The sequence below is a fragment of the Phodopus roborovskii genome, unplaced genomic scaffold (assembly GCF_943737965.1).
Source record: "Phodopus roborovskii unplaced genomic scaffold, PHOROB, whole genome shotgun sequence".
NCBI lineage: Eukaryota > Metazoa > Chordata > Mammalia > Rodentia > Cricetidae > Phodopus > Phodopus roborovskii.
The window spans coordinates 41,732,855-41,759,232 of record NW_026126418.1 but is presented as its reverse complement, the minus strand read 5'-3'; the positions used below and the strand labels follow the sequence as shown (position 1 = coordinate 41,759,232).

At 37.2% G+C, this 26,378-nt stretch overlaps 1 protein-coding gene across 1 annotated transcript in view; it reads right to left on the bottom strand.

Moving 5' to 3' along the window:
- Nucleotides 1-26,378, bottom strand: part of Fap (fibroblast activation protein alpha) — a 50,851-nt gene that overhangs the window by 3,044 nt on the left and 21,429 nt on the right. The window contains exons 12-19 of the mRNA XM_051184578.1: nt 25,787-25,840; nt 24,041-24,165; nt 20,071-20,118; nt 15,191-15,289; nt 14,662-14,731; nt 13,718-13,912; nt 9,085-9,139; nt 667-766 (exon numbers count right to left, since the gene is read on the bottom strand). Coding sequence (XP_051040535.1) covers nt 667-766; nt 9,085-9,139; nt 13,718-13,912; nt 14,662-14,731; nt 15,191-15,289; nt 20,071-20,118; nt 24,041-24,165; nt 25,787-25,840 — 746 coding nt within the window. The remainder of the gene's footprint in view (nt 1-666; nt 767-9,084; nt 9,140-13,717; nt 13,913-14,661; nt 14,732-15,190; nt 15,290-20,070; nt 20,119-24,040; nt 24,166-25,786; nt 25,841-26,378) is intronic.

Genomic DNA, 26,378 nt, shown 5'->3' with positions numbered 1-26,378 from the left:
TCTCCCAGATTTACTCAACTCAACATCATACACACATATTCAAATATTCAAACACACAAGCACATATCTTTCTGAATAAAGAATGTTTCTTGTAAGGCATGAATGTCTCATTTTTACTCCATCATGGGAAAGAGAATCTAGAAGAAGCCATTTTTTATTTTCGCATAATTATTAGAGTTGATTCCAAGTAAGCCTTCTGAATGGATATTTTCAAGTTCACACACACACACACACACACACACACACACACACACACACACACACTTTTTTTTCTCTGACTTGTGAAGTAAAGGAGCTGTGCTCCATACTGTAGCGTGAAGGTGAATTCCTTGGCCCCCAGCCTGACTTTGCAAAAAAGATCTGCTTAAAAGCAATCATTGCTGGAATTATGTACCTTCAAGATTTGTTTTAATAGTGCCCAAATTTCTGGGAGAAAATAAGATACACCAGATTTCTGAAGAATCCTTCCTCTTAAGATCTCAACCACTAAGGGTGGTTACAGCAAGATAATAATGAGTTATATGAACAACCTCGTTTATAGATTATATTTTCCTCAGTGATGCTGGGGTGAACTTTATTGCATAATTTGTTTTCCTAGCAACCTCCAAAATAGAGTAATTATGTGTTAAATGTTTTCATGGCAATGTTTATGAAATGTTTCCTTACCATAATATTCCCAGCTGGACACTGGAGCCACTGCTATTCCACATTTGAAAAGACCCGTTCCAGATGCAAGGGTCAGGGATGAAACATAACCTCCGTAGGACTGCAGACACATTGACATTGGTCAGTCCTAGATGCATGCTCAGAAGCTTCTCTGTGTCTTTAAAGACAACCTACTCAATAAAGACTGGGGGGAGCTGGGGGTATGCATAGAGCCCACCATGCACCCTAGCAGCAAGTGCCACTAGTAATCTTATCTCTAATAAATCAGGAAGAAGTTAATGTCTTGATCAGACTCCCTGAATTCAGGGTAGGTAAAGTTTAAGAGATAAACGCAATTACAAAGTCTCTATAAAAACACAAAACTCCTTTTTCTTTTGGATTTTTCTAACTAGGACTTTGTTAGAAAAACAAAACAAAAGAAAACAAAAACAAACACATACAAAAAAGAAAAAAAAACCCACCCAAGCTACTACTTGAAAGAGATACATAGAAAAGGGGAATTGATTTCCAAATGTAAGATATTTTCGAAAGTTCACAAAAGTCCTGTGAGGCAGAATCTGTAGCTACCTTTTTACCTCGTCATGCATGGCTGACATTTGTGCTGTGTATTTACACAGACTCATTTGAGGCATTCTGACACAGCAGGAAAATTGTTGGTGTGCTTGAAAACCTTTTATTTCTTCTAACAAATTCCACAGAAGAGTAAAGAAAGACTAAAGAAGATGGAGGGGCAGAGCTGGGAGTAGTTTAGGTCTCACAGACTTTTCTCCCCAAGAAATCAGGGGCATTTCAGGAACAGTATCCCACACAGAGAAGTTGTATGTGACTTAGCTAGCTGACTCTTTTTAAAGATGTGAAGAAATGAATAGGATATCATCAGGGGGTTTTATTTCCTCTTGGAAAGTAAATCTTGCCTGTACAGATATGCTTGGGAGAGATGCTACCCCTGGGAGTATGGATTAAGTGGTCCTTTGGGATATGGACTAAAACCAACTCACTGAAGATTAGAAAGTCATCTTTTGTCCTTTTATGTGCCTTGATGCAGGGACACCTGCCCATATCACATGGGACCTTGCAACTTTTCCCTGCAGTCATGCAAAGATGTTAGTCTTTAGAGAAAAGTAGGGGGAGCAAAGAGGAGCAAATGGGCCCATTCTTAATCCACGAAATACAAGGAGTGGAAGACTAGCTAAGAATCTTGTTGAATTTGACAGTTAAATGAAGAATCCTCTAAGTAGTTTGTGGTTTTATGTTTCCATATTTGGGGAATTTTATTGAGGGCCTTTGGCTGCAAAACACAGAATAAAATAGGCTACTCCAATTATACCATGGCCTCTTTTCTATTATATTTGGAGGAGAACTAGGTTTTAATAGGGGAAAATATACTTTAAAAGCAGAAGGAACATTTGGGTTTTGAAATCACTTCAGTAAGTGAAATTTTCTATACGATTTGAAAGTTCTCTTATGAGAATAATTTGCTTTAATTAGTAGGACAGCAAGAACTGCTCCTAGTTGGACAGAGGTTCCTCCCATTTTAATTTCAATTTCAAATGACAGTAGAGTAAACCTGAAAGCTTCATTAAACACCATTGTTTATGATTTTATTGGAAAAGAATATTTACTAAAATAATAACATTGGGCGTGGCCTCTCCTCTCTGTGTTCCAGAGCATAGTATGGCATGACATTGAAATTCCTGCTACATATCGAAATCTTCTCAAATGTTTGTGTTCAGAACCTTAGACATTATTAATATGTACTAACTCAGAATTTGTTTTTATAGCACCATGTTTAAGTAGATTTTTTTTTCTGTTTTAAGGTAGAATACAAATATTTTCTAGGAATTAGTGATAGCAAAATTATCCACAGCATGGCAAGAGAAGTTTGTACCTTAAGTGCCGGGTAGCTTGGAAAAGCTATTCCTATTGTAGAAAAGGAGAGGGGAGAAAAAAAACCCACACTGACTTTCTCTGCTATCTCAGGAGTGGGGCTCCTAGGCAGAGTGGGTGGCCGCTGTAAGAAAAGAACCTACAGAGCAGATTGGCCAAGAGAATTCTAGAATTGTGTCCTTTGCACTTAGATGCCTTGCCATTTTGTTTAAATGAGGGATGCTTTTAAAATCATTCCTGGAAGGGCACCGAATTTTAAAACAGGGCTACGTATGTTCTTATTTAAGCTATCATATACATTGGGACATTTTTCCTACCAACAATAACAATAACTAGCTAACACTTATCTGGCCCAGGAGTTCACTGCAATGCTGATGCTCTTTGAGGTTCCTTACCTATCCACTGCTCCCACCAAGCCTCTCCTTTCTCCCACTTTGTTCCTTGGATCTCTTTTTTTCTTGAACTCTGGAAACAGGGTCTGGCCTCAGGACATTTGCAAATGCTGTGACTTCTTGCCTGGACAGCTCTTTCCCCAGAAAGTTCTGGTCCTCGTGCCTTGTTTCTCTTCTTCATGTCTTAACCCAAATGTCACTTCCATAGACCTCTAGAGTGGTCTTGTTTCGAATCATGCAAGCGCTTTAGCCCTTCACTACTCTCCTTTCTTGTTTTATTTTGTGTTTTTAAGATATCCCTTACCATCCCTCAACATTTTGTATTGTACTTATTTGCCTTTCTTAGTTTCGCCTCCACTATTCTTCAACTTCATGAGTAGATACTTTTGTTTATTTTGCTTATGGATCTATTCTCAATACTGAAAAAAATGACCTTAAATACAGGAGGGATAAAGTATGTATTTACTGAAAATATGATTGCCTTCTTATCTTCTTCAATCCACACAGTGACCACAGGAAGAAATTGTTGATGCATTTCATAATGGAGTAGCTGTAGCTCAGAGTGAATTTACAGTGGCTGCGGAGTCAGTAAAAAACCAGAGTTGGGGGTCAAGTGTAGAAGGCCCGTCTGTCTTAGCAACCCATGACATTTCCTGTCTTCCTACACCAGGGCAACGTCTTCTGGCAGGAATAATATAGTCTAACATGGTCTCTCATTAGAAGTGTATTCATTCTACATTTACATCGTTCTCACATAGCAATTCACATTGCTTATAATTAGTTACTGCAAGAGAAAGGAACTAAGATTAAATAATGAACTGATGCTTATTCAACACCACCTGGCTAGGTCTATACTAACAAAGCAAAGCCTCAAAATGTAGCTTCTTTTTCTAATAGTTTAGGCAAGCCTCTCCCTGCTCCTGAACAGTAAGAATAATTGCTTCACCTTTTTTATTGACTCTGATGATTTGAACACTATTGATGCTATGGGCTTTCTTGAGCAGTGTTGAGCATTTAAACTTTACCCTGTTCTCTATCACATATGCCAATAGCCTTTCTCCAGAGTAAAGACCTAAAATGTCTCTAAGTATTGTTAAGCCTCCCAAGGACAAAATCTTCCCATCAAGAGTCACTAAATGAACAGGCATTTTTAAATGCCATGATGGAGACAGCAGATATACAGCAACCACATAAAATGAGGGCTATAAATCCTTGGTTATATGATTCAGTTAATGAAAAGTGTTGTTGAAAATGCTTCTTTCCCATTTAAAAGAATCCATATCTTGAAAGAAAATGAAGGATTTGAAGCTTATTTACAAACTAATTGTAAATAGCATTTGCTAGGTTTGGGCATGACTTATTTGACAGGCTATTGAAATACCTACTATTGCACAGGAAAAAATGTCCTCCTTCCTGATATGGAACATTAACACCCGAGAGGCCACTGTGATTATTTTTACTATCTTCTTCATTCACATCTGCAGTTTCCAATAGGCTCTAATTCCTGCCTCTCTGGCTAACTGCAGGCCTTTGCAATTTGTGCCTAACATTCTACTCCCTTTCTATCCTCAGACCATCTTTTATTCTATGACATTATATTTCCAAGACACCAATACAGTGGTCTTACTAAGGAAAACAGCACTTCTCACAGAGATGTCTGTGTTTTCACACTGTTAATATGTGTTTATGGAAAGAGAAGAAATAAATAATTGTGGAATAAAAAGACTTTTTTAATTAACAGTTTTTTTTTACTATTCTTTCATGGGTCCAAAATACATTATTCTAAATAAACATCTATTTCACAAACTGTTAAACCATAGAATCATTTTCCTGAAATAGAAATCTCTTAATATGAATGGGACAAATTGTGGGAGAACATTAAGGTATAGGATTAAATTCAGCCTAAGCAGTATTAGAGATGCTTGACATGGCTTCATATTTTGCCAAACATTTGAGAAAAGAAATCTGAGATAAAAAGAGATATAATCCATTCTCTTGAGTAGCCCAAATACTTGTAGGAAAACTCAATAGCCTGATAAAGCATGCCAATTACTATAAGAAGAGTACAAAGAGCTACTGAAACCTAAAAGTTGTTGTGTTCAGCTGGATCTTTAGCAGCAAGTAGTTTTCTGCTTTAGAGAAGGGAAAAGGTGAGGAATGGAGGAAGTATATGGATGTATTGCTAGGAAATTTATAAAATATAGGAACAGCAAAGCACAACCATTGTTTGGATACTTATAAAACTTGGAAGAAGAAAGGTTGAAAAAGTAGCAGGAGTGAGGTTGCCAAGGAACTTGCATTTGTAAGCTGTGTATTCTTTATTCCTATTGTAGGCACAGTAGAACCCTGAAGAATATATAAGTAGAAATATAATGTGTTAAAAGTTGTGCTTCACTGTAACAATGACCTGCTAGGTAATATGTGCCTCTGGCACAATAGAGGAATGGCTATTATGGAATTAACAATCTTCTGATTTGACTTGAGGATCACTCCACTCTCTAGACCTGCTCAAGAGAATGTGGTTAAGAGGGTCAAAGGGTGGATTCTGTGACCTTTGTCTTGCTAAATGGACAAGTTATCTGACTTCACTTCTAAAATGATGTTTATACCCACAAATTAGCACTGTTCTCCATGTTTTGTCATAGAGGTTTACTTTGGGAATGAGAAATAGTTAATGTGGAGATTCACAAGTCCTGAGAGTAAGGACACCAAGTGCCATTTACACCACTTTCTTCAAGGCTCACAGAACACTGTAGACTGGATGAGAAGATGGAAAAAATTTAAGAGACCAAGGATGAGGATAAGTTTCTGATATGGACATTGTGCTAATGGACTCAAAGTAACTGTGGTTAACCTGAACAAGATTTTTACAGGACTGGGTCTTTCAATATTTCAGCATACATGGAAAGGGATTCATGAAACCTTACCCTCTGTGGGATGATTGGGAGTTAATAATTTCTGGAAGAGGGGAGCCATTTTATTTAGTGGTACAAGTACTGAAATATTGCCCATGTTATATCCTAGTAAATACTTGGCTCATAACTCATGCTTATGCTGGCAACCTTAATAAAAATAAAAATCAGTGAGTCAAAAAGCAAAAAACAAAAACACCCCAAAGGGCATACAAGTATGATGTGGGCTTGTTGGGAGGGTGGGTTTTGGAGGAAGATGGCAGGAAATGAGAGAGATTAACAAAGGGTGAAAAGTACCAAAGATTTTATATATATATTCTTAGAATGACAACCTTTTAAACAACATTGCAGTTTGTGAGACCTGACCGAATTTGAAAGTTAAGAAACAATTAAAATAACTTAATTAGAAACTATTATCTGAGATCATAGACCAAAAGCATCAGCATAGAATCTGGTCAGAAAGGCAGACTCTGAGCCTGAGAAGACTGTGGTAGAAGGATCTAGAAACTGTTTTAACCAGCTGTCTGGGTGATGCTTATTTGAAAAGTTCTGGTTTAGTGGTTCTTGAAGAGATTGAAATCAAGCAAGGTCATTGGGAAGGGCAGTAGCTACTTAGCTGTTAGAAGTGGAAAGAGAATTTACTGATCAAGAGAACATGGTGCTCAGGGATAGCTTAAAGGTAGGAAGTAATTCTTCTGAGTATTTTAATTTAGATGACTCAGTAGATGAATGTCTTCAGTGATGATGAAGTCTTGCTTTAAGGTTAGTTTGTAGTAAATGAAGTCTGAGGCCCATGAAAGTCACCTGAAGGAGAGATGACTGGTAAGCAACTGAAATATAAGACTCAGAAGAAAAGTGGATGTGAATGGCCAACCATCATCATCTTTGAAATCACAGAGTTTGCTCCAATGACCTAAGGAGTTTCTGAGTATTAAGGCCACTCAGGAACATACTAACATTTAAAGAACTTATAGACTGAGGATCACAGAGAGACAGAATGCAAAAAGCCAAACACAGTCCCCTTCATGTGTCCTAGTAGGTCCTTGTAATTTCCTGCCATATCTCAAAGTTTTCTTCATGAATCTTTAGACTTTCAAAGTTTAACGTATTCCTAACCAACTCACACATACTTCTTTATCAACACCAGGATAAATGTAGTCTTTACATTCTGGAATGGCCATTTACTAAGCTAGTTTTGGCTATCAAAGACACTGACTCATTTCTAACATCTCTATTAGCTCTCACAACCACAATTAACCACTTTTCTCTCTGTTGTTTGTACAATGAGTTATATCTCTTGATAAACCATTGTTTTTCTACTCTATTACACCATAAGACAGTCAAAAGTGTAACTAATCATCCTTTGATCCATAAACAACCTAGCATGAAAGCTGAGGAAGTGGCTCTGTTAGTATAGGGCTTAATTAGCACATGAGAAGAACAAGTTAGATATCTAATAGCACATAGAATTGGGAAAAGCAGTGCATGTCTGTCATCCCAGTACTTGGGAGATGGAGTCAGGAGGATCAGAAACTCTAGGTAATTCTCAGATATATAGCTAGTTGGAAAGTTAAGCTGAGATGCATGAGACTATGTCAGAAAAAATAAAATAAATTGCTTAACACAGTATCTAGTTGAGATATAATGATCATTTACAAGGATGAAGGAAGGGATGGATGAGTCAGAGATCAGACATATGGGTTAATAAGAATGGGGTTGTCTTTTTGCACCATGCTTCCTCCAGCTGATTAGGGTCTACTTAATCATGGCAGGCATTGGCAATCCCCTCATTGCTTTATTCTTTCAAACCTGCTCTCACATTTGGCTTCATGACCACTGCCACGCGAGAGAGTAAGCAGTGCAAGGAGACTAATGCACTATTTCTTTTGATGGCATTTACATGATCCAACATGGGATGAGTCTGTTATGGAAGTATTCTGGCTGACATGACTGATGGGTGATGTGTGGGTTTTCAATCATCCCACATAAAGGAGTCTCTACTAAACCAACATATAACCATATTCTATAAATGAAATGGAAAGTTCCAGCTTATCGTTCCTCAGAGTCCCACAGCAAAATCAAAGCATAGCTCTAAGCAAAATGTTAATGATTATACACATTATTTGCTTAAAATGAAACTCTGTCCAAGATTTACTTCAGGAATTTCACAAAAAAAAATGGATGGTAAGAAAGGTCTTATCTGAAATATTTCCCTACAAAAATATTTCTCTTCTTTCTATGCCTTTGAATCTCACTCTGTTTAGATATGTAACATCTGATAGTTTTGAGAAGAACCAAATGGCTTGAAATAACAACTTTCTCCAAATTCCTAACAGACCTTCTTCTGGTCATTGAGCTGAGAGTTGAGCTGAATCCTACAAATTCTTTTCAGTGTTGTGTTTCATTCCCTCCACCTTGTGCAGTCCCCTTTCAGTGGAAACAGCCAAGAAAAACAACCCAAGCACAACTGGCTGAAAATTGACTTTCAAATGTACAAATTCAGACCAAAAACTGAAGCAGAGAAACTTCTTTGGAGTGTAATTATCTTACTTTATAATGGGTAAACCTAAACTCTCTTCAGTATTTCTCTAGAGTGTCCAGTGACTTCACCACCCACAATAGATAACTTCTTCCACTTATTTTTGTGTTTATTTTCAATAAATAACATCAGTCCTCAAACGTGGGGGAGTGTCATCTACATGAGCAATAGCCAAAGAATGCTTCTCTTCAAATTAGCAGAAGTTCACATTGGTTCTACTAGGAGAATCTGGTAGTCCCCAAAGAGAAAAATACCTAACAGCCCAGGTAGGACTACCCTGTCTATTAAACAGTTCCTACACTGAAAGTTCCTATAATTTCAAACCTTAGCTCAGCTTTTCACTAAAATGAAATATAAGACATGCAATAAATATTAAACCCAAAATCAGAAAGGCAGTCTTTGATAGGCATAGTTCAGTTTAGTACACTATAATTTAGCATCAAAAGTTAAGTAAAAATGTGTCAATTATGAGTTCATTTGTCATACAAAGAAGAAACTGAATTAAAGACAGGAACAAAACATTTGAAAGCACCACTTCAGAGCTGATATTATCCAAATTGACTGTTTCTATTGACAGATTAAATTATGTTGCAACACTGACATTTCATGAAAAACCTTCAAAGCAAACACTTCAGAAAACGAGGATTACCAAACTGAGTAACAGGCAGGAACTTATAAAGCAACTTACCCAGCCCCATATGGCTATTCTTTTTTCATCAATGAAACCCATTTCTATGAATTTTCTAAAGTGAAAGAAACAAATTTTTAGAATTTTAATTGTGTACACATGACATTTACTTCATTACACAAGCATATTTAATCCAAAGATTTAATAGAAGCGCTTCATTTCTTTGTTTAAACACATGTATAACAAGGCTGCGTTTACAAATAATTAAAATAATATTATCATGTTTTCTGCAGAGAATAAAAGGATCACCTTAGGATCTCTTCTTCATCTGTAGTGATCCCGGTGCCCTCAGCCTCAGTGTCTGAGTCCTCTTATCAAAGCCTGCCCTCATGAGAACACAATGGCTTCACTGAGTAGCACCAAATTTCCAAATTGTTGGGTCTTGGAAAGGACTTTTGTTTCCTTGCTGTTTAGTTTTTATTAAATTTGTATCCCCTTATTTACTTAGTGTTTGATGACCACCATTTTGATTTTAAGCCCTGCTCAGAGGAAAAATAAAACATCGATTCTCTTGCCATTCATAAACAGGAGCCCCCAATTTTCCATGGTATGGACATTTATGTGTGTCCTTTAAAAGGCTGAAATGATTCGCTTGGCTCCATCACATTTGCGAAACCTTTTGAAAATATTCTTTTCCTTGGGAATAATGGACTATAAGAAAACCTTTCAAAGTTCTGAGACTCCTCTAGACAACACAAAACAACGTATGCCAGTCACTTGTACCTCTGATAAAGTCTCAAGGAAACTTTAGAAGCAGAGAGAAGAAGCAAGAGGGAAGGGTGTGATGGGAGTGGGCGGGGTCTAGAGAACACCACAGTAGGTGAGGCAGCCCCAGAAAATAGTGCTGTGTGGCCTCCAGTTTCTAGTAATGGCTTCCTTGCCATTTCTCCTGAAGTAGAACACAAGTGCTTCTTGTAGTTGAATAATGACATTTCTCCTTTTGTTTTGTTGTGCTGGGGACTGAACCCAGGACTTTAGATATACTGTGCTATCGCTCTACCTCTGGCTAGCTCCGTAGAGTCATTTAAAGGGATTTTATAGCAACCATATCTCTCATTACATCGACTCAGCATGCACGTTTCTGACGCATTGAGGAGTTGGGCAAATGCCCGGGACAAACAGATGGGAAGAGGCCCGGTTAGTCACAGCTTACCCGACACGAATTCTGAAGGACACTGAATGTACAGGGAAGAAACAGAGTAGCGAATGGAAAATTGCTACCTGTGTGGAAGCAGATCAAGGGAAAGCGAATATGCAAAAATATATGGCCCTTCAGCCATTCTTCCATAGATTTTGAGATCCAAATGAGGGTCTAGAAGGTATACTTTCTTGTTAAAAAAAAAAAAAAAAAAGTCTCGCTACTGGTGTTGGAAGACGGTACTGAGCCATAAAACCGCTCACGATTTTATGATCTCCCAGAAGCTAACAATCATACTGCCTTGCATCTGGGGCACAAAACAAATAACAGGTGACACATGGGGGCAGGAAATTCTTATCCACGCCCTTCCTAGGTGTATTCTGAAAGGATGACATTTGCAGGAAATGATAGTGTAGTGCTTAACATGGAAATGAAACATTAACACTTAATGTGGCAGGAATAGGTTAAAGGTTAGCTAGATAATACCAACCCTTTGAGATCAACAAGGCTCAATAAATTTCACTTCCAAAATCTGAAAAGCTTCCTGGAAGGTTATCAGAAAGACCTGATAATATGGTTTAATCAACACAGTGGTTGTAACAAAAGCAGAAGATGCTTCTCTCATCTTAGAGATTGAACTGAGCTAGATTTTTTTTTTCCACATTAAAAATGACTCTCGGCTAAGGTTGTCTCAAATCCTAGTGATCAATTACACTACTTGAGAAATTTCCTTTTGACACTACCTGTGTAATAATATATTTTTCCTCATGTAATTCTTCACCATTGGCTCTTAAATTCCATAAAATTAGAACTACGAGTATATAAACAATGCCGAACAGACTCCAAATGTGTGGAGCTGACCCTACAAGCTCTGAAATTTTACAATTTTCTTATATGTGGCATTTTGCAAGGAGCCTGGGGAACTTGTGTTGCTTTTTCACCAGCACTTGTGAACTCACAACCATCTGTCTCCTTAGAGGCATTCTTACTCACAGACAAGCTACTAGGTTGACCTGTTCTTCCTCAACTTTCCATTTTGTTTACATTTATTAGCTTAGCTTGACTAGTATCTACTGCTGTTTCAAACACATATGCATGGTTTTCTGTCCACATGTATAAAATTTACCTATGTTAAATTTTATAAGAGACTCAAGGAAAACAATTTCATTGCTGGGATGATTTAACGGTGACAGTCAAGGGCCTACAAATCCATTTCCTTGGGTACGGTGTTTGGTGTGTGAGTCCTAAAACAATTCTTAGAGAGATATGGAGGTGATCATCCTCAGGTTAATCATTATTCTCTTTCTTTTTAACTTTTCCTTTTTAGGGACCGGGTTCAAGGCCTCTTCATGGAACAGAGATTTTGAACCAAGCCAAGGCCTGTCCTGGTATTCTCTCCACTGTTTCATGTGTTGCCTGAATGGGTCATGTAGCCACTCTGTTCACTAAGGAACTTGCTACAAGTTCCATCTACAAGTAGTGCTGTCCCCTTAGAGCACAGACCATTTATCCATGTTTATCCAATTGTAAATGCATTTAATGCAAGGACTGCGAGTTGTGCCGTTTTGTGCAGAATGTAGTATGGCGGCATGTATTAAAATTTGAGATGCCATTGTTAAGAGCATATGGGTGGCTGTATGCTTGCCCTATATGAGGAAAGTTTACTTTAGATTCCGTTCTAGAAAAAAAAATCAGGTAAAGATAATGGCCACCTGTACCTCTGGCACAGCTGTAATTAAGTACTAAAGACAAGTTGGTATTAATACAAAATTTATAGAAGGTAAAAATTATTGCTCTGTAATCTCTATATTGAATGCTAGGAATAACAACTTTCATTAAGATCCTTGCATGGGCTGAAGACTATGCTTTTACTCCTTCAATAGAGGAAATTAAGAATTCATATCTGGCTGAGTACTGTATTTGTGATGGTAAATCAATGCATTAAATACTGTGACATATGTTGGTTTTGGTGGACTGTATTATTATGATTATTTTAAGCTAAAGACAAAACAAACACCTTCTAGGCCAATCAACCTTAGGGAACAGTTGATGAAGAAACAATGATTTGTAATTTTTACCTCTGTGCCTTTGGGAAGTCTTTGGTTTATATTTCCTTGGTGTTTTGCAGAGCTTTAAATATTAGCAGACAAGACCCAAGATGCACCTCTCACAAAATACCCAAAGTTAGAAGGCTGACAAATATGTTCTTACTTTTGACAGGGCACATCAAAGCCTGAAAAAAATCTAAGCTGAGGATTTAGCTCAGTGGGTAAGTGATTGCTTAATACTTACAAGGTCTTGGGCTTAGCTTCCAGTACTGCAACTGAAACAAACATTCAAAAGCAAAATACCAAGTTCTCTGCTACTCCAGTGGAGCTTGTTTTGAACCATTTCTCCACTGGACAAAGTTCTTCCAAATAAATTAGTAGTAAAATGTCAAAAGTCTGGATCAGTGAGAGTCATGCAGCCTCCAAACAGTGAGGGGTTAATTATAGATTTGGATGTTGTTTAACAATTTAATCACTAATTTACTACATTTTATCACAATTGGCTACTTTAACTGAATATATTTTGTCTGTGCATAAATGACTATTCACTGAATGGAAGAAACATTGCAATTCATGAGTCATGATTGCCTTTCTATTCTTAAAATTAGCTGCATATGAATCTAAACTTTTCTGCCTTGATTAAAGTTAGAAATGCAAAAAAGTACTGTCTGGGCCTATATCCTAGCTGTGAAATATAATCTTTGTTGTATATGTTGACCAATATTGCTAATAACAATAGCAATAAGAGGATACAGGAAATATTCCATTGAATATTCTAAATAGCCTTTATTTGTGGAATCAGTGTTTTGCCATAAGTTGTTGCATGTACAAAGTCATCTGCATTTATGAATGCAACAAGTCAGATAGCCCAGCTTCACCTATTCACACTATAGCAATTGGAGTCCAGGGGAATACTGTACAGTATCCTCAATGCAGTAGTAGTTTTACTGATAACATCCTTTTAGGTTCAAGAAAGATAATGGGCTCCCAATACCTAGGACACATAGTGTGATGAAGATCTGAACCATCTCTAAAGAGTAAGACTAACAATGATTGAATGCATTCAGACATTTGATTTACTGAAGATTATCACTCAAGTTATATAATATTTTTCTTTTCACTTTTCCAAATATGAACCATAGTAATAATAATAAAAGTGCATTGGAATGTCTCATATCTACCCAGAGTTTTTTTTTTTTCATTTTTATTAGCCATTTTCTATGAAAAACTTTCCCCAAATTTGGCCCAAAAGATCCCTTTAGAACCAATAATAATATTATTTTCCAAGTCAGGAAAAAAGAATGAAGTCATTAGGAGTTGAAAACAAGATTAGGAGTATAGCTCAGTGGCAGGACACAGCTGCCATGTTCAGGGTCCCCGTTATGAACTACAGTAGTGATTGTGCGACATTCGTTGTGTGTGGGCAGTTTGATGGCAAGGTGCTCACCTGACAGCTGTGATCTGGTCTTCAACTTCATACACACCCAGCTTTCGGTACACTGCATACAGGAATTTGTCACCTTGGAAAGCAGTGCCTCGACCATCTACCAAGGCAACGACTATCCCCTCCTTACTTGCAAGATAAGTTATCCATTGAACAGCAAATACAGACTTTACACTCTGGCTGCAGGGACCACCATACCTAAAGGAAAATAAAAAAATAATTTCTGAATTCTTTATAAAATCCAGTTTCCCGCATCAGTTCAGCACTGACTTTGGCAATTCCCAGACCAATTATGTGATGAAAATTCTGATATCAGTGGCATTAGAGCTGGCTCCAAATCAGGAGGAGACCAGGCTTCCCCAGAGGTTTGCTACAAGGAAGTTGTTTTGGGACACAGCCTCTCCTATTCCCCAAAACGGATACATCTAGGGTTGGCATTTCAAGGAATATGTGTGGGTTTTTCGTCATTTCTGCCACCTGCCACTTGCTAAAAGCAGACATAAGATATACTAAAAAAATACATGGTGTTTTAAGCAAATTGTGTGTAGGTCAGCACTGATTTTGGGTGTGATTCCACTAAATGTATTCCATTCCTTTATTTCATTTCTAACTCAATTACATAAGATGTTAAGATGATTTACACTATTTTTTTTTTTTTTTGGCTGCAATCTCTCTATCTCAAAGGTATTCTGACACATTCGGCAATTTGCCATCCCAGGGATTTTCAACACAACAAATGCAGGCAAGTCCATCTCAAATCTCAGAACTCCCTAGATCTATTTTAAATAACCATATTTTATTTACTCTGATTAGTTGGGGGAATATATAAAAACAGCATCAATAGGAACTGTTACCAAGGAGAATGGTTCATTCTATTTCATAAACGTGTATTTCACCCAACATATTTCCAGTAAATAGTTTTTTACACAGAGGAAAACATTACGTACACTTGGATCAACAAAGGGTACTTTTTTGATCTGTCAAACTGAGGAGGAAGAATCATCTTGTACCATAAAGCTTCGAAAACAGAAAGAGAGAATAATTACTCCATCACATGTATGCTATCATCTGTTTTCTTTAACAATACGCATCATAAAAGCAACCCATAGCAACTTAAATCATTAAGAATTAAGAGCACATTTTAAATTGACTTTATTACATATTCCAGGTCTACTTTTCAAATGACTATAAATCTTGAAATACTTTTTATTCTAGAGTCATGTATTCTAAAATTCCAATGAGATAACCTCAACACTAAAATGTCAGTGTTGAGAGGTAGCTACAAAGGAGATGATCAACTGTATGCATAATCATAGGATAATGTTTAACAAAACTAAATATTGTTTCAGAAATGTTATTTTAAATGAGAGCTTATGTCGCATGGGTTGGACTGTAACATTTACTCAGTAAAATTTTTTAAGTGAGAGAAGTGTTCCCTTTCACATCTACATGTGAGAAGTCTTTAAAAGATCTTACTAATTTCACTGTCTTCTAGCTTCTTAATTTCCTCTGTAGGCAGCTGGATATTTCTCAGAGCATTTTCCAATTCTTTGTTTTCTTCCAATATTTGTATTTCTTTAAAAAAATATAATGTTCATCATTAGTTACTACTATTTACATGAATAATTCTTTAAATTCCTTCAGCTTGTATGAATGACACTGAAGTGACCAAGGTTTTTTAAGGTGCTTGATATGGGCAGTCATAAGGCAGCTGTTAGTGTATATGTCCGTGTCTGAGAACATCACATTTCTATCAGTGTCCTTCAGTGATCCTTATAGTCCCTAGCATTTTCAATATTTTGCTGGGCAGTGGTGGCTCATGCCTTTAATCTCAGCTCTAAGGAAATAGAGGCATGAAAATCTTTGTGAGTTACAGGCCAGTCTGGTCTACAGAGTGAGTTACAGGAAAGTCAGGGCTACACAGAGGAAACCCTGTTTCAAAAAATGAACCAGCCAATCAAAACAAACAAACAGTCCATTTGTAGCATTTTGAGCAGAAACATAAAAGTAACAGTGCGATTTTGAACTTGTTTTTCCATATGCAACTGTACTTTTTCAATTTGAAGCCATGTATCTGAATAGGTGATATTTCTTTAAAAGTTGACTAAATGGAGGAAATAGAATAACCAGATTATTGACTCATCTAGGTGAAATGGGGATAAAACTGCAAACCTAATGTATTCAGTGTGAGGAGTTAAACATTGTTTCTGAGATTTTTATATGTATATTGACCTTTTTCTGATATATTTGATTAATACAGAAATATCTCTGTTTTGATAACAAATTACTGTGTACATAATTCTTTCAAAATCATTCTCTAAAAACTGTCCTATATCTTCCTCAAAGGACAATAAATAGTATTGTTCTGTCTCATACTTGAAAAACAATCTAAAAGCTGTTGTTTATATTCAGGCATGCTGGATCCTGCCTATAGTTTCAGTGTTTGGGAGGCTGAGACAGAAGGATCTCTGTGAATTCAAGGCCAGCTTGGTTCACACAGCAGTGAGCTTGAAGTTAGCTTGGTCTATAGTCTATAACTCTCCCTCTGAATTCTCCCGGAAGAAGTGAATTCTGTGGGTGATGCACTAATTGGTTACTATTTCTGTTATCTGACCACTGGTACTGGAAGCAGAAGGTGTTACCATATTGTATGATTTTTTAAAAACTTTATTGGCATTCTGTTGTTAATTATTGAGCTTTTACATTTTAAAACTTAATGAAGTGCCAGGTTTAATTTAAAAGCTAATCAATACTCCTGTAGTTAGAGTGGTATTCTTATGAATAGTGAACAAGTTGTTTTACTTAAAACACAAATAGTATTCCTAGGCTATGGCAAGAGTGAGAAGGGACATGTGGACTTCTCTATGGGGCTGTACAGCATCTGCCATTAGTTTGTAAGAGGAGGTACAGTCTGGACAATATCTTTCTTCCTTTCACTTACCCTTGTATACTTACTTCACTTATCCAGCCTCCTGAGGGTCTCGTGTCAGATATGGAATCCATACAATATAATTTTGTAGATACTTTATTATGACAGAACTGAATTGAATTTTAAAAGTGATAGATTGTATATTTGATATTTGTTTGCCATATAAAAATGTTGGTTTTCATATTAATTAAATTTTGTGAAGAATCTGTGGAAAAGCTGTGAGGTCATTCAGTTACTGGGTTTAATGAGAACCAGCAACGCCCAAAGCAAGTAACTTCAAATGCATTCTCAATGTTAAGTGTCAACTCTTCAGGGTTTCCATAGTATCTGATTCAAATATAATCTGCTGCTTTCAAACGACTTTCCTCTTTGAAAGGAGAATGAAGCCCATTGTTTTCCCTAAGGCTTTCAAACCTTCATAAAACTACCAGCAAGCTCTTCTTTTTTTTCCCCATGACAAGAGATTAATCTCTTCATGTATTTCTGGACCCCCACGCTTCCCAATTTCTCAGGAACTTTCTTATTTTATTTCTTAGGCCTTTTATTGTGCAGGCTATGTATATATAGATAGTCTGAAACTTTTGATCATCTCTCTCTCTCATGTTGAGGTTACAGATATATATCATGTACTTTGCCTAGCATTCTCTAACCCCTATTAGCCTCGTAATTTCTTTAATCAACCTTCAACAAATACTTACCTTCTAAAGAAAACATTGTTACTAGCTAATATACAACCTTTCTACCCTCTACAAAGATGTGTGCCAAAACAAACAAACAAACAAACAAACAAACACAGAAAATACCCACTAATGTCCTATGCAGGTCCAACCTCACTTTAATCTTGTCAGTACCTCCACTGTTCTCTGGAAACTGCCCTAGAAGTAGTTGCCATTGTATCTTCGTCATTTGTGTACCAGTGTCTTATTGAGACTCTGTTTTCTCTACCTTCCCTAGTCCCATTTCAAGGCTATTTATCTCCTATTTTTCTCCTTGATCTCCTTAACAGGCTTTGTTTTCACTTCTTCAGTAAAGGCATTCTGAAGGGTTTTGCTCAAGGCTCACTTTTTAGTAACTTACCATCTCATCAACTCCCAAGCCCACAGACACCAAGTTCTCAATAAACTAACAACTTCTTCATGATCACCTTCAGTACAACTGTGCTTTGACATTCCAATCCCAAAATCAAATTACTATAGGCCAACTAGTTTGACTTGCACATCCTATGAGCACTTTAAACTCAATAGCAAAGCTACTTTCATCCTCTCCTCAAAGTCAGTACTTTGTGAGTGAAAAAAGCAAGCATTTCAATTCACTCACTAAGCCAATCATCCAAACAGCATCACCATTCTTTGTATTCAAGAATCTCAGGTATAATGAATGCCATTAGAAAACATTTCCTACATTTCCTTTCTCTTAGCCCTACATTTCACTATCTCACTGTTGCCTGCCATTAATCTCAAGTCTCCTCGTGGGCAGGAATGATGGCCAATCTGGCATCCATCATTGTAGAGAAATAATACCTAGTATAATGTAAGACTTCAGTATTTGTCAAATAAAGATGGCTGGTACAAAATGAAAAGAATAGTGGGTTTAAAATAACTAAAATGTAGTCACAGGATATGCAATAAAATAGTTATGTGGAGTGGACTGGAGTCTCTGAGAATTTGTATTTTTGATAAGCATACGATATCGTTTGGACATGTTTCACCCTATAGGCTCATATGTTTGAACATTTGCTCTTCAGTGAGTGGCAACCTTGCACTGTTTTGGAAGGTTGTAGCATGTTCAGGAGGTGGAAGCTTTCCAGAAGTGAGTCACTGAGAGAGTGGACTATCCCTGTCCCCATTCTTGGCCTTTCTCTGCTCCCTGACTGCAGGTGTCACATGACCAGCTAGCTGCCTTAGGTTCCTGCTATTATGCTTCTTATAGGGACTCTGTTGGAACAATGAGAAAAATTACTAATACAGTGAAAAAGAATACTGTTCTCATTAGACAAGTTGGCAGATCTGTTCTCTAAAGGAATTTGAGTGGTTTCTTGAATTAGAAAATATAAAAATATATATGATGTATATGGAGAGTGGTGTAATACTTCAAAAAGCATTAAAAAGATTAGTATCTGCCTGGAATATAACAAGAACATCAAGAAAAAAAATGCTAGGATATAGAAATTCATTTTATGGAGGAGAGGAAGTAGAGTTATATTTTAGAGTGATGATAAAATTAACTTTAAATATCTATGGAGATTTCCATTAAAACAAAAACTTCAGAACTTGAAAGTAGTATTGCTTTAAGATGCTGTTCCCTATGACAGCGCCCCTTACCAGCAGGAAGTAGTTTGGAAAGTACGACGTCCAAATTCCCAAATGTTGTCTATAAATGTTTGTTTTCATTTAAATGGACTTGGTTATATAAAATAAAAAAAATTAAAAACAAAGATGCTGTTCCCTGAAAGTGGAATATGTCTAATTAACACATTTAACCTTTTGTTTAATCAAACAAGGTTAAAATAACTTCAAAATGAAAGTAAATCCACTGTCCTGCCTCAGAATCCCTAGCCTTTTCTCATGACTTCATTTTCGCCTATTCTTGAACCATTGAACTGACACAAAACAAATCCCCAAGTAGTGTCCCGACTGTCAGCAAGGCTGTCCAGGGACAGCTGCAGGCAGAGTGCTGAAGGGAGAAAACATCGCTTGTCCCACATCATGCCTGCTGTCCAGCAACTCCAATCTTTTGGTGTTTAATGGCCAACCAGATGGAGAGCCAATAGGAAGAATACCAGTTATAACCCTGTCGAGTTATTGCCATCTTTGAACTGTGAACTATTTTAACCACTATCACAAATTCGAGGTAGAGGAGAACTCTGATGACAGCAGTCAAAAACGGAAAGTTTCCCCAAATTCCAAGGCTTTCACACATGGCAACATTGTGATACAGCTGTTAACACAAGGCGAAACAAACAAAAGTACTGGCGTGATAATCACCTCTGCCCTGAACTGAATCAGAGAAGTAATGTCTAGAATTTCTGACCAGTATGCAGTAAAAGAAGGAGGGAGGAGGAGGGGAAGAAGAAAAAGATACTCCTTGAAAAGAAGGAATTTTTTTTTTTTTTTTTTTTTTTGTCTTTTGAGGAGAAAAAAGATGTGTAAACATCCTGTCTGATCCTAATCTTCTGTGGTTTTAGAAGGCAAGGGGCAAGAGAGAACTGATCTCGATTCTGTGATTTCTATCATGTCACATTCCCACTGCCAGTAAGTAGTACCAAGCTTCATGTGATCAGGTTTAATGCAAACAGCATCTGAATCTGTGGAATAATAAGCTTCACGATGATACCATGGTATTACAATTCCTCCTTTCAAGTTGGGCCAACTATCCTGCCCTCTGAAGTGGTAGAGAACTCAAGGTATCTAATGAGGCGAGAGAGTACCTTGGTCTGTTCGGCCATCATGGAGGGTGGAAATGGGGAGGCCAGGGCCTGCATGTAGGTTGGAAACAAAAATGTAACTACTGTTAAAAATAACATTTCATTTTCATCCAGGATTGCTTGTAATACTTATGACTAGTGTCAAGTACAAATACATCTCTTAACTCTTCAGTGACTTTTTTTTAACCATAGTGAAACAAACATTTTAAGTTACGTTTAAACCATATGCCATCAGATCAAAACCCAATCAAAGAACAGATATGAGAAAAGTCTTACCTGTGCAGTAGTTTTTCTAGAAGTGAGCTTGGATAGTTAAAACTGATTTTATTACACAGAGAAACCTCACAAACTGCAAATAGCCTTCTGGGAAGCTGTCACGCTGCATCTGACAAGTTTTAGTTGTATATTACCAAGTAACCTTCATCAGCACCTAGACTGTGTTTCCTTTGTTGAATGTTCATTTTGTTTTGGTGGTTAAAAGCCAACATTTTTTATCTTTGTGATTATTACATGCAGAAATACTTTTGAATCGAAAACCTTTGCTTTTCTAATATGCTGTTTTAGGTCATGTTTTAGGGGCTAGTAATTTATGGCACGAGGAAGGGTGATGTTTTGATGTTGCTTGATGGGTTAAAGAAAGAAGGATAGGATCATGAGGGAGGGTGGGCTTCAGCGTTTGTCATAGAGACTCAACCCAAGCCTCCAGCAAGCTATAGAATGTGCAGAACTGTCCCAGTGGGGCAACACGACAGGTCTTTATCCCCCCAGCATAGAACACAACCATTGGATATGGCTTGTGACTAGATCAATCTCCATACTTGGGACTTGGATTGTAAGCTGTCAGCTACCAGCATCTCCAGTAATGACTGATAAATTCATTCTTAAGATGGAGGCTCTGGCTGGTTGGTGGTAGTACATGCCTTTAATCCCAGCACTCAGGAGACAGAGCCAGAAAGATCTCTATGAGTTCAAGACCAGCCTGATCTACAGAACAGGTTCCAGGATATCCAGGGCCACACAGAGAAACCATGTCTGGGCAGGGGGGGGGGGTAGAGAAAGAAAGATGAAGGCTCTGTTCAGCATATCACTGTCTACCATGCACTGCAAATTTAGCTTCTCTATGTAGAAACTGGCCATAAATAAATAAATAAATAAGGTATCACTCATCTAAACTATAGAATAAAATCATGCACAGAGCACACTTTTAAAGACTGCATTATCAACAGTCTTTATCAGGAGTAGATTACCATTCCTAATACTTCCTTCTGCCTTAAGGGAGCCATGTTAGAATTGTGTCCTTGACTCCAAATAAAGGACTTCTCTGGGTTCTTGGGAGACCTGCTTATGAATGGGACCTTCTGGCTGGCTCCTGGCAGCCTTCTTCCTGTGGAAAACATGCTCTGATTTATTCCATAGAGCTTGAAGTGCCAAGCTCCATGGGCCAATCCTGCAACTGTACAGCGGTACCCGTGTTTGTATAACTGTAATTGTGGGGTACAGTGTTGGAAGGCACACAGCTTACCTCCACCATGTTCTCCAACTAGTCTTTATAAATAATAAAGCTAATATTTTGATTTTCTGCCTTAATTCTTAGTATAACTTGAGACTAGAAGAAAGAGATTTTTATTTGGCTTTATCAAAAAACCAGCAGTCCTTCTGTGACAGTTGAGAGTGTTGGGGAAAATAACTGAAAAGCTTTTCCTGGGACTCAGTGTTTCTTCAAAGTTATCAAAAGAGACACATGCATATTACATTTAAGGCCAGAATCAAAGGAGACAAGGCAGTCTAAATCTCCAGGCTTTGATATATTAGCATCCGTCATATGGAATTTTCATGGGCATATGTTTCCAGTAGTGAAAACCTGCATGGCCCAAGAGATATGGCATCAATGCCTAACATTCCTCTTTATACTGTTTTTGTTTCATATTACCAATGCAATTTTTACCTGCATTAATCTTGTCTTCCAGAGCTCAACAGCCCTTTGGAGAATTTGAAAGTTACATAATGAGGCGTTCCTCTTAGCCCTAAAGAGAAAGATTTCAAGGTTTTTCCTATGATGGTGCAGTGACTCATTTTACTGGAGCTTCAAAAACACCAGACGATGTGATGCTTCCCACACAGTATATTTTTTGCTAAATGGGAAATTACCATACTGCCGAGGAAGAGTGAGTGGTAGAAAAGTCAGGCGATTCAAGTTCTAGAAAGGACTCTTCCACCAACTTTTGATGAGGGCTTAGGCTTTGGTTCCTTATCTATACTTCAGTGAACATTTAGATTCAAGTAGATACTAGAGAGAAGCGATACAAAACATGTTATCATGCTTTTCTGGAGAGCTGTACTGAGTTATTCAAACATGGAGTGCACACTGGTATAAATGCATATATGTTCATGTACACTGCTGCCTTGATTATCAGCAAATGAAACAGAAAGAAAAACTGTCTCAGTAGAGTTTTCAAAAGACAGTCGTTCTTTTCATGCTCCACCATGTTTATATGAAATGTAATAGACACTCTTATGAATACAATGACTAGAGATCAGTCCCATCCAGCCCAGCCTTTCAGGAGAGGGAGGGAGGAACAGAGAGAGAGAAAGAGAGAGAGAGAGATAAACAGATGTTCCAGCATCCTTAGTTCACGGATGCTATGTGCCTGATATGTAAGCTTTTGATACATGTTACATAAATATAGAGTTTGGGTTGGAAAATGTTGCATATAACTTGAGAGGGACATTTAATGTTTACCTTTAAATGCCATAATCACAATCAGCACATATGGCCATGAACAACAATCTCTTGACATTTCAAAGATGCCACTGACCAAACATTTTATGGAAGTGTTATTTCAAACTGACATCTTGTGACATCTTGAAGGGAGTGTTCGGGTTAAAATGGTTATTCATGTCTACATAGTCAAATGAGCTGTGGCTCAGGTTCTAGAGCAAGGTTGCTGGATTAAGGGAGGTAGCATATCATGATGGCCTCAATCTTTGTTCATTTTCCAGGAAACCCACAGGAGGCCCCTGCAGTTGAGTACAGATCTCAGTTGATGAAAGTTTCCATTGTTCTTTAAGTCACCTACCTCCACAGGAGTAAATGATATCAGGAACCAGAGGATGGCATGCACTTTGTTGAATTTCCTGCCAAATGTGCTACCCACTCTCCTAAACTAGGGCTTGCTAGAGTGACAATGCAGCAATTATAAAATTAGTGATTCTACTAAACCCTCAGCAGTCACTGATTCCTTTGGTTTGTACTGTTAACTTGCATTTCTTGTTATTTTTTTCAAAATAACATGTTGTGAATGAAATTAGATAGCAAATTATTTGTAAAATGTAACCATGGTCTAAACAAGCAGGAAATGCATTCTGTACTATGCTACAATGGTTCATTTGTTAATATTTGAATGAAAATTACTCAAAATACCTTCCAATTTTCAAGAGGAAGGATTTAATTTCAAAGCTTTATTTTTTTTATCCTCATTTAATGCTAGAATTGGAAGAATATTTGTCTTCATTGCACAGACCTCAGGTTTCTGGGCCATTGTTCTTTGATACTTTCCCCACAAACAAGACCAAAGCAGAACAACCACTTTATCAGAAAAAACAAAAACAAAACTTCTGTTTTAACATTTCTCCTTCTGTACTTATAAGATAGATGGTGTCTATGTGCAACATCACAGTGATGTAAAACATGGCGGCTAAAAGCAAGATTAGAGGCAACCAACTCTTGCTTGAGCTCTGACTATTGCCCCACAGAGGTACACAACTTAGCTGGTTACTCAGCTTCATCAAACACAAACAAGTGAGAATAATACCTTTCTATGCTGTTCATTCCCCAAGCCTTAGGCCTTTGATAAGATCCTTATATATAACAGGTTCTCAAGAAATGGAAAGCTTCGAAGTAATCAGATGGAGTGACAGGGATGATGACAATGGCTGTGGGGATGGTGATGCTTATGTTAGGTCCATCACCTACCATAGCAGATGAGTGCATAGTACTTGGCGTCGTAGCTGAAACTTGCTGTGTAATATTGGCACCTTTCTTTCCTTAGATGGCAAGTAACACACTTCTTGCTCGGAGGAGAGTTTCCAATGCTAATTCTAGAGAGAAATGAAAATAAAGCTAAGCTGAAATTTTGAGATTGTATTTATCAAAATGTACTACTCCATGTAAAGTGACTAATTTACATATTGACATCAAACCCACTCTATTTTTCTGTTGCCAATATCATTTAAAGTAGAGGGGAATCACAGTGTTTTGATGTAGCTTGATTTTTGATCCATTTTTGCCTGAAGAGGCACAAGCTTTGAAGGAGAAGCCCTCTGTGGTTTTTCCAAAATGGGAGAGCTATAGAACACTTGCAATGGGAGTGAGGTAGTCATTTTTCATAGCCATTACTTGCTTATGAAACAGTTGGAGATCCTCCCTCCCCCCATACACACCTAGTTTCTTCTACTCCACATATAAACACACAAAGAAACCTGGTAGCATTACCAAGAAAGGATCTCTATTCTTTTCTGGATCTGGAAAGGGACTTTAGTAATGAGGAAACAAGAAGCCATATTCTATTTGCCTTCTGAACCTTTCATCCTTTCATCAGGACATGTGGGCTTTTGGGATCTCCATCTAAGTTCATTGCCTCCTCCATCCCACACAGGTCAAACTACATCTTTCTTTCCTCCATGTCCCCACACTGTGGTTGTGGAATGGAGTGATTAATTTCAATAAACAATAGACTTTTGGACCTCTCATCAAACCCTTAATCAGAATTCCTTTATGGGGATACTCAATGGTGCTCTGACAGGATCAGGCTGTGTCAGAGCCCACTCTGGCTTTGCCACCTCCCAAGTCTTTATCTTCTTGCTCCCTGAGATTGCCTTGAGCATGACAGTGCTGTGTGTGTGTGAGGTGGGATCTAGAGACTTGGTTTGTTCTAGAGGAGAGGGATTTACAATGTAAAGTTAAGTGTGTATGCAGGTGTGAAACAGAACTGTGAATAAGAGGCGTTTTGTTTGCTTGTTTTTCCTCATACACATTCCATGCTTGAATTTTTGTGTGGTCTTGGAAATGGAAGGAAGGGATGTAACAAAGTGCTCAAAGGACAGTGTACCAATGTTCAAATCTCAATTCCCACAATATTATATATTGCATAAAGTTATTAAAATTAAATGCAGTTATAGGTGCAAATCAGTTAAGAAGATATTTGGGTTGTATTAGAGCACCAGCAACGTTAACCACTGTTTCTATTTTATATGCAGAACAATTGAATTGAACTTTAATAACTAATATAGGGATGGTGCTGGCTGTAGCAAAGTGAGCCAGAGTGATTATCTCACAGTAAGAGTAAAAATAGTGTGACAATGTAGCAAGTGCTCAATGAATAAATGTGCATTAGTAAATAAAAGTTCTGAATTAAATCCAAGTTTTCGAAGCATCTACTATTATACAAAAATATTTAGTATCCATATCATCATTAGAATTTTCTATATTGTTCTTTGCAAAAGAAAGCATTTTAAGTTAGCTCACATTTTGGGAGCATGTGACTTTTATATTGATACTGTGTATACCATTTTCTGAATTATTTATGCTAACTTTAAGCAGATTTTATAACATTCCACACTTCAAAAATCATCCTATATCCACCCATGGTTATGATTTGATTTTACTCAAGTATCTATGCATCTCTCTCTATCAATACTATTTTGGATTGGCCTAAATTACCTGTAGATGTTTCTTCTTCCAGGATAACCTTCAAATTCATTGCTAGAATAAAACCTGAAATGAATTTAAGAAAATATTAAGTATTGATGATTAAATGACAAAAGTATTGTTACTAATATTTAATAAGTAACTTTGGCAAAAATTCCATTCATTTAATAAAACTATTAATTAATACTTATATGTAAGCATCACTATTATCATAATTGAATTTGGGGCATTTACTGTCACTTACTGATCATTAGAGAAAGGTAAAATTGAGCTGAGTACTCTTTATGATCAAAATATTTTATTCTGATTCATTAAGTATGAGCCATGAAAAAATGAGCTATTTAAACAAATATTATACGTTTCCTTTTCCATTACGAATATTTATGGTTTCTCAACTATGTTATTTATTTTGTCTATGACTGAGAACACATTTTGATTTTATTATATACTCCATGCCAGGAAACCCATCTGAACTGGATGGTATGAACATACTAGGGGCTATGTTAGTTCACGAAGCTGCAGAACAAACCACAGGAGAACAAACTTGCTACCTAACTACCCAGCTGCAGGCTCCGTTCTGTCTTAATATAGCTATGAAGTGGAA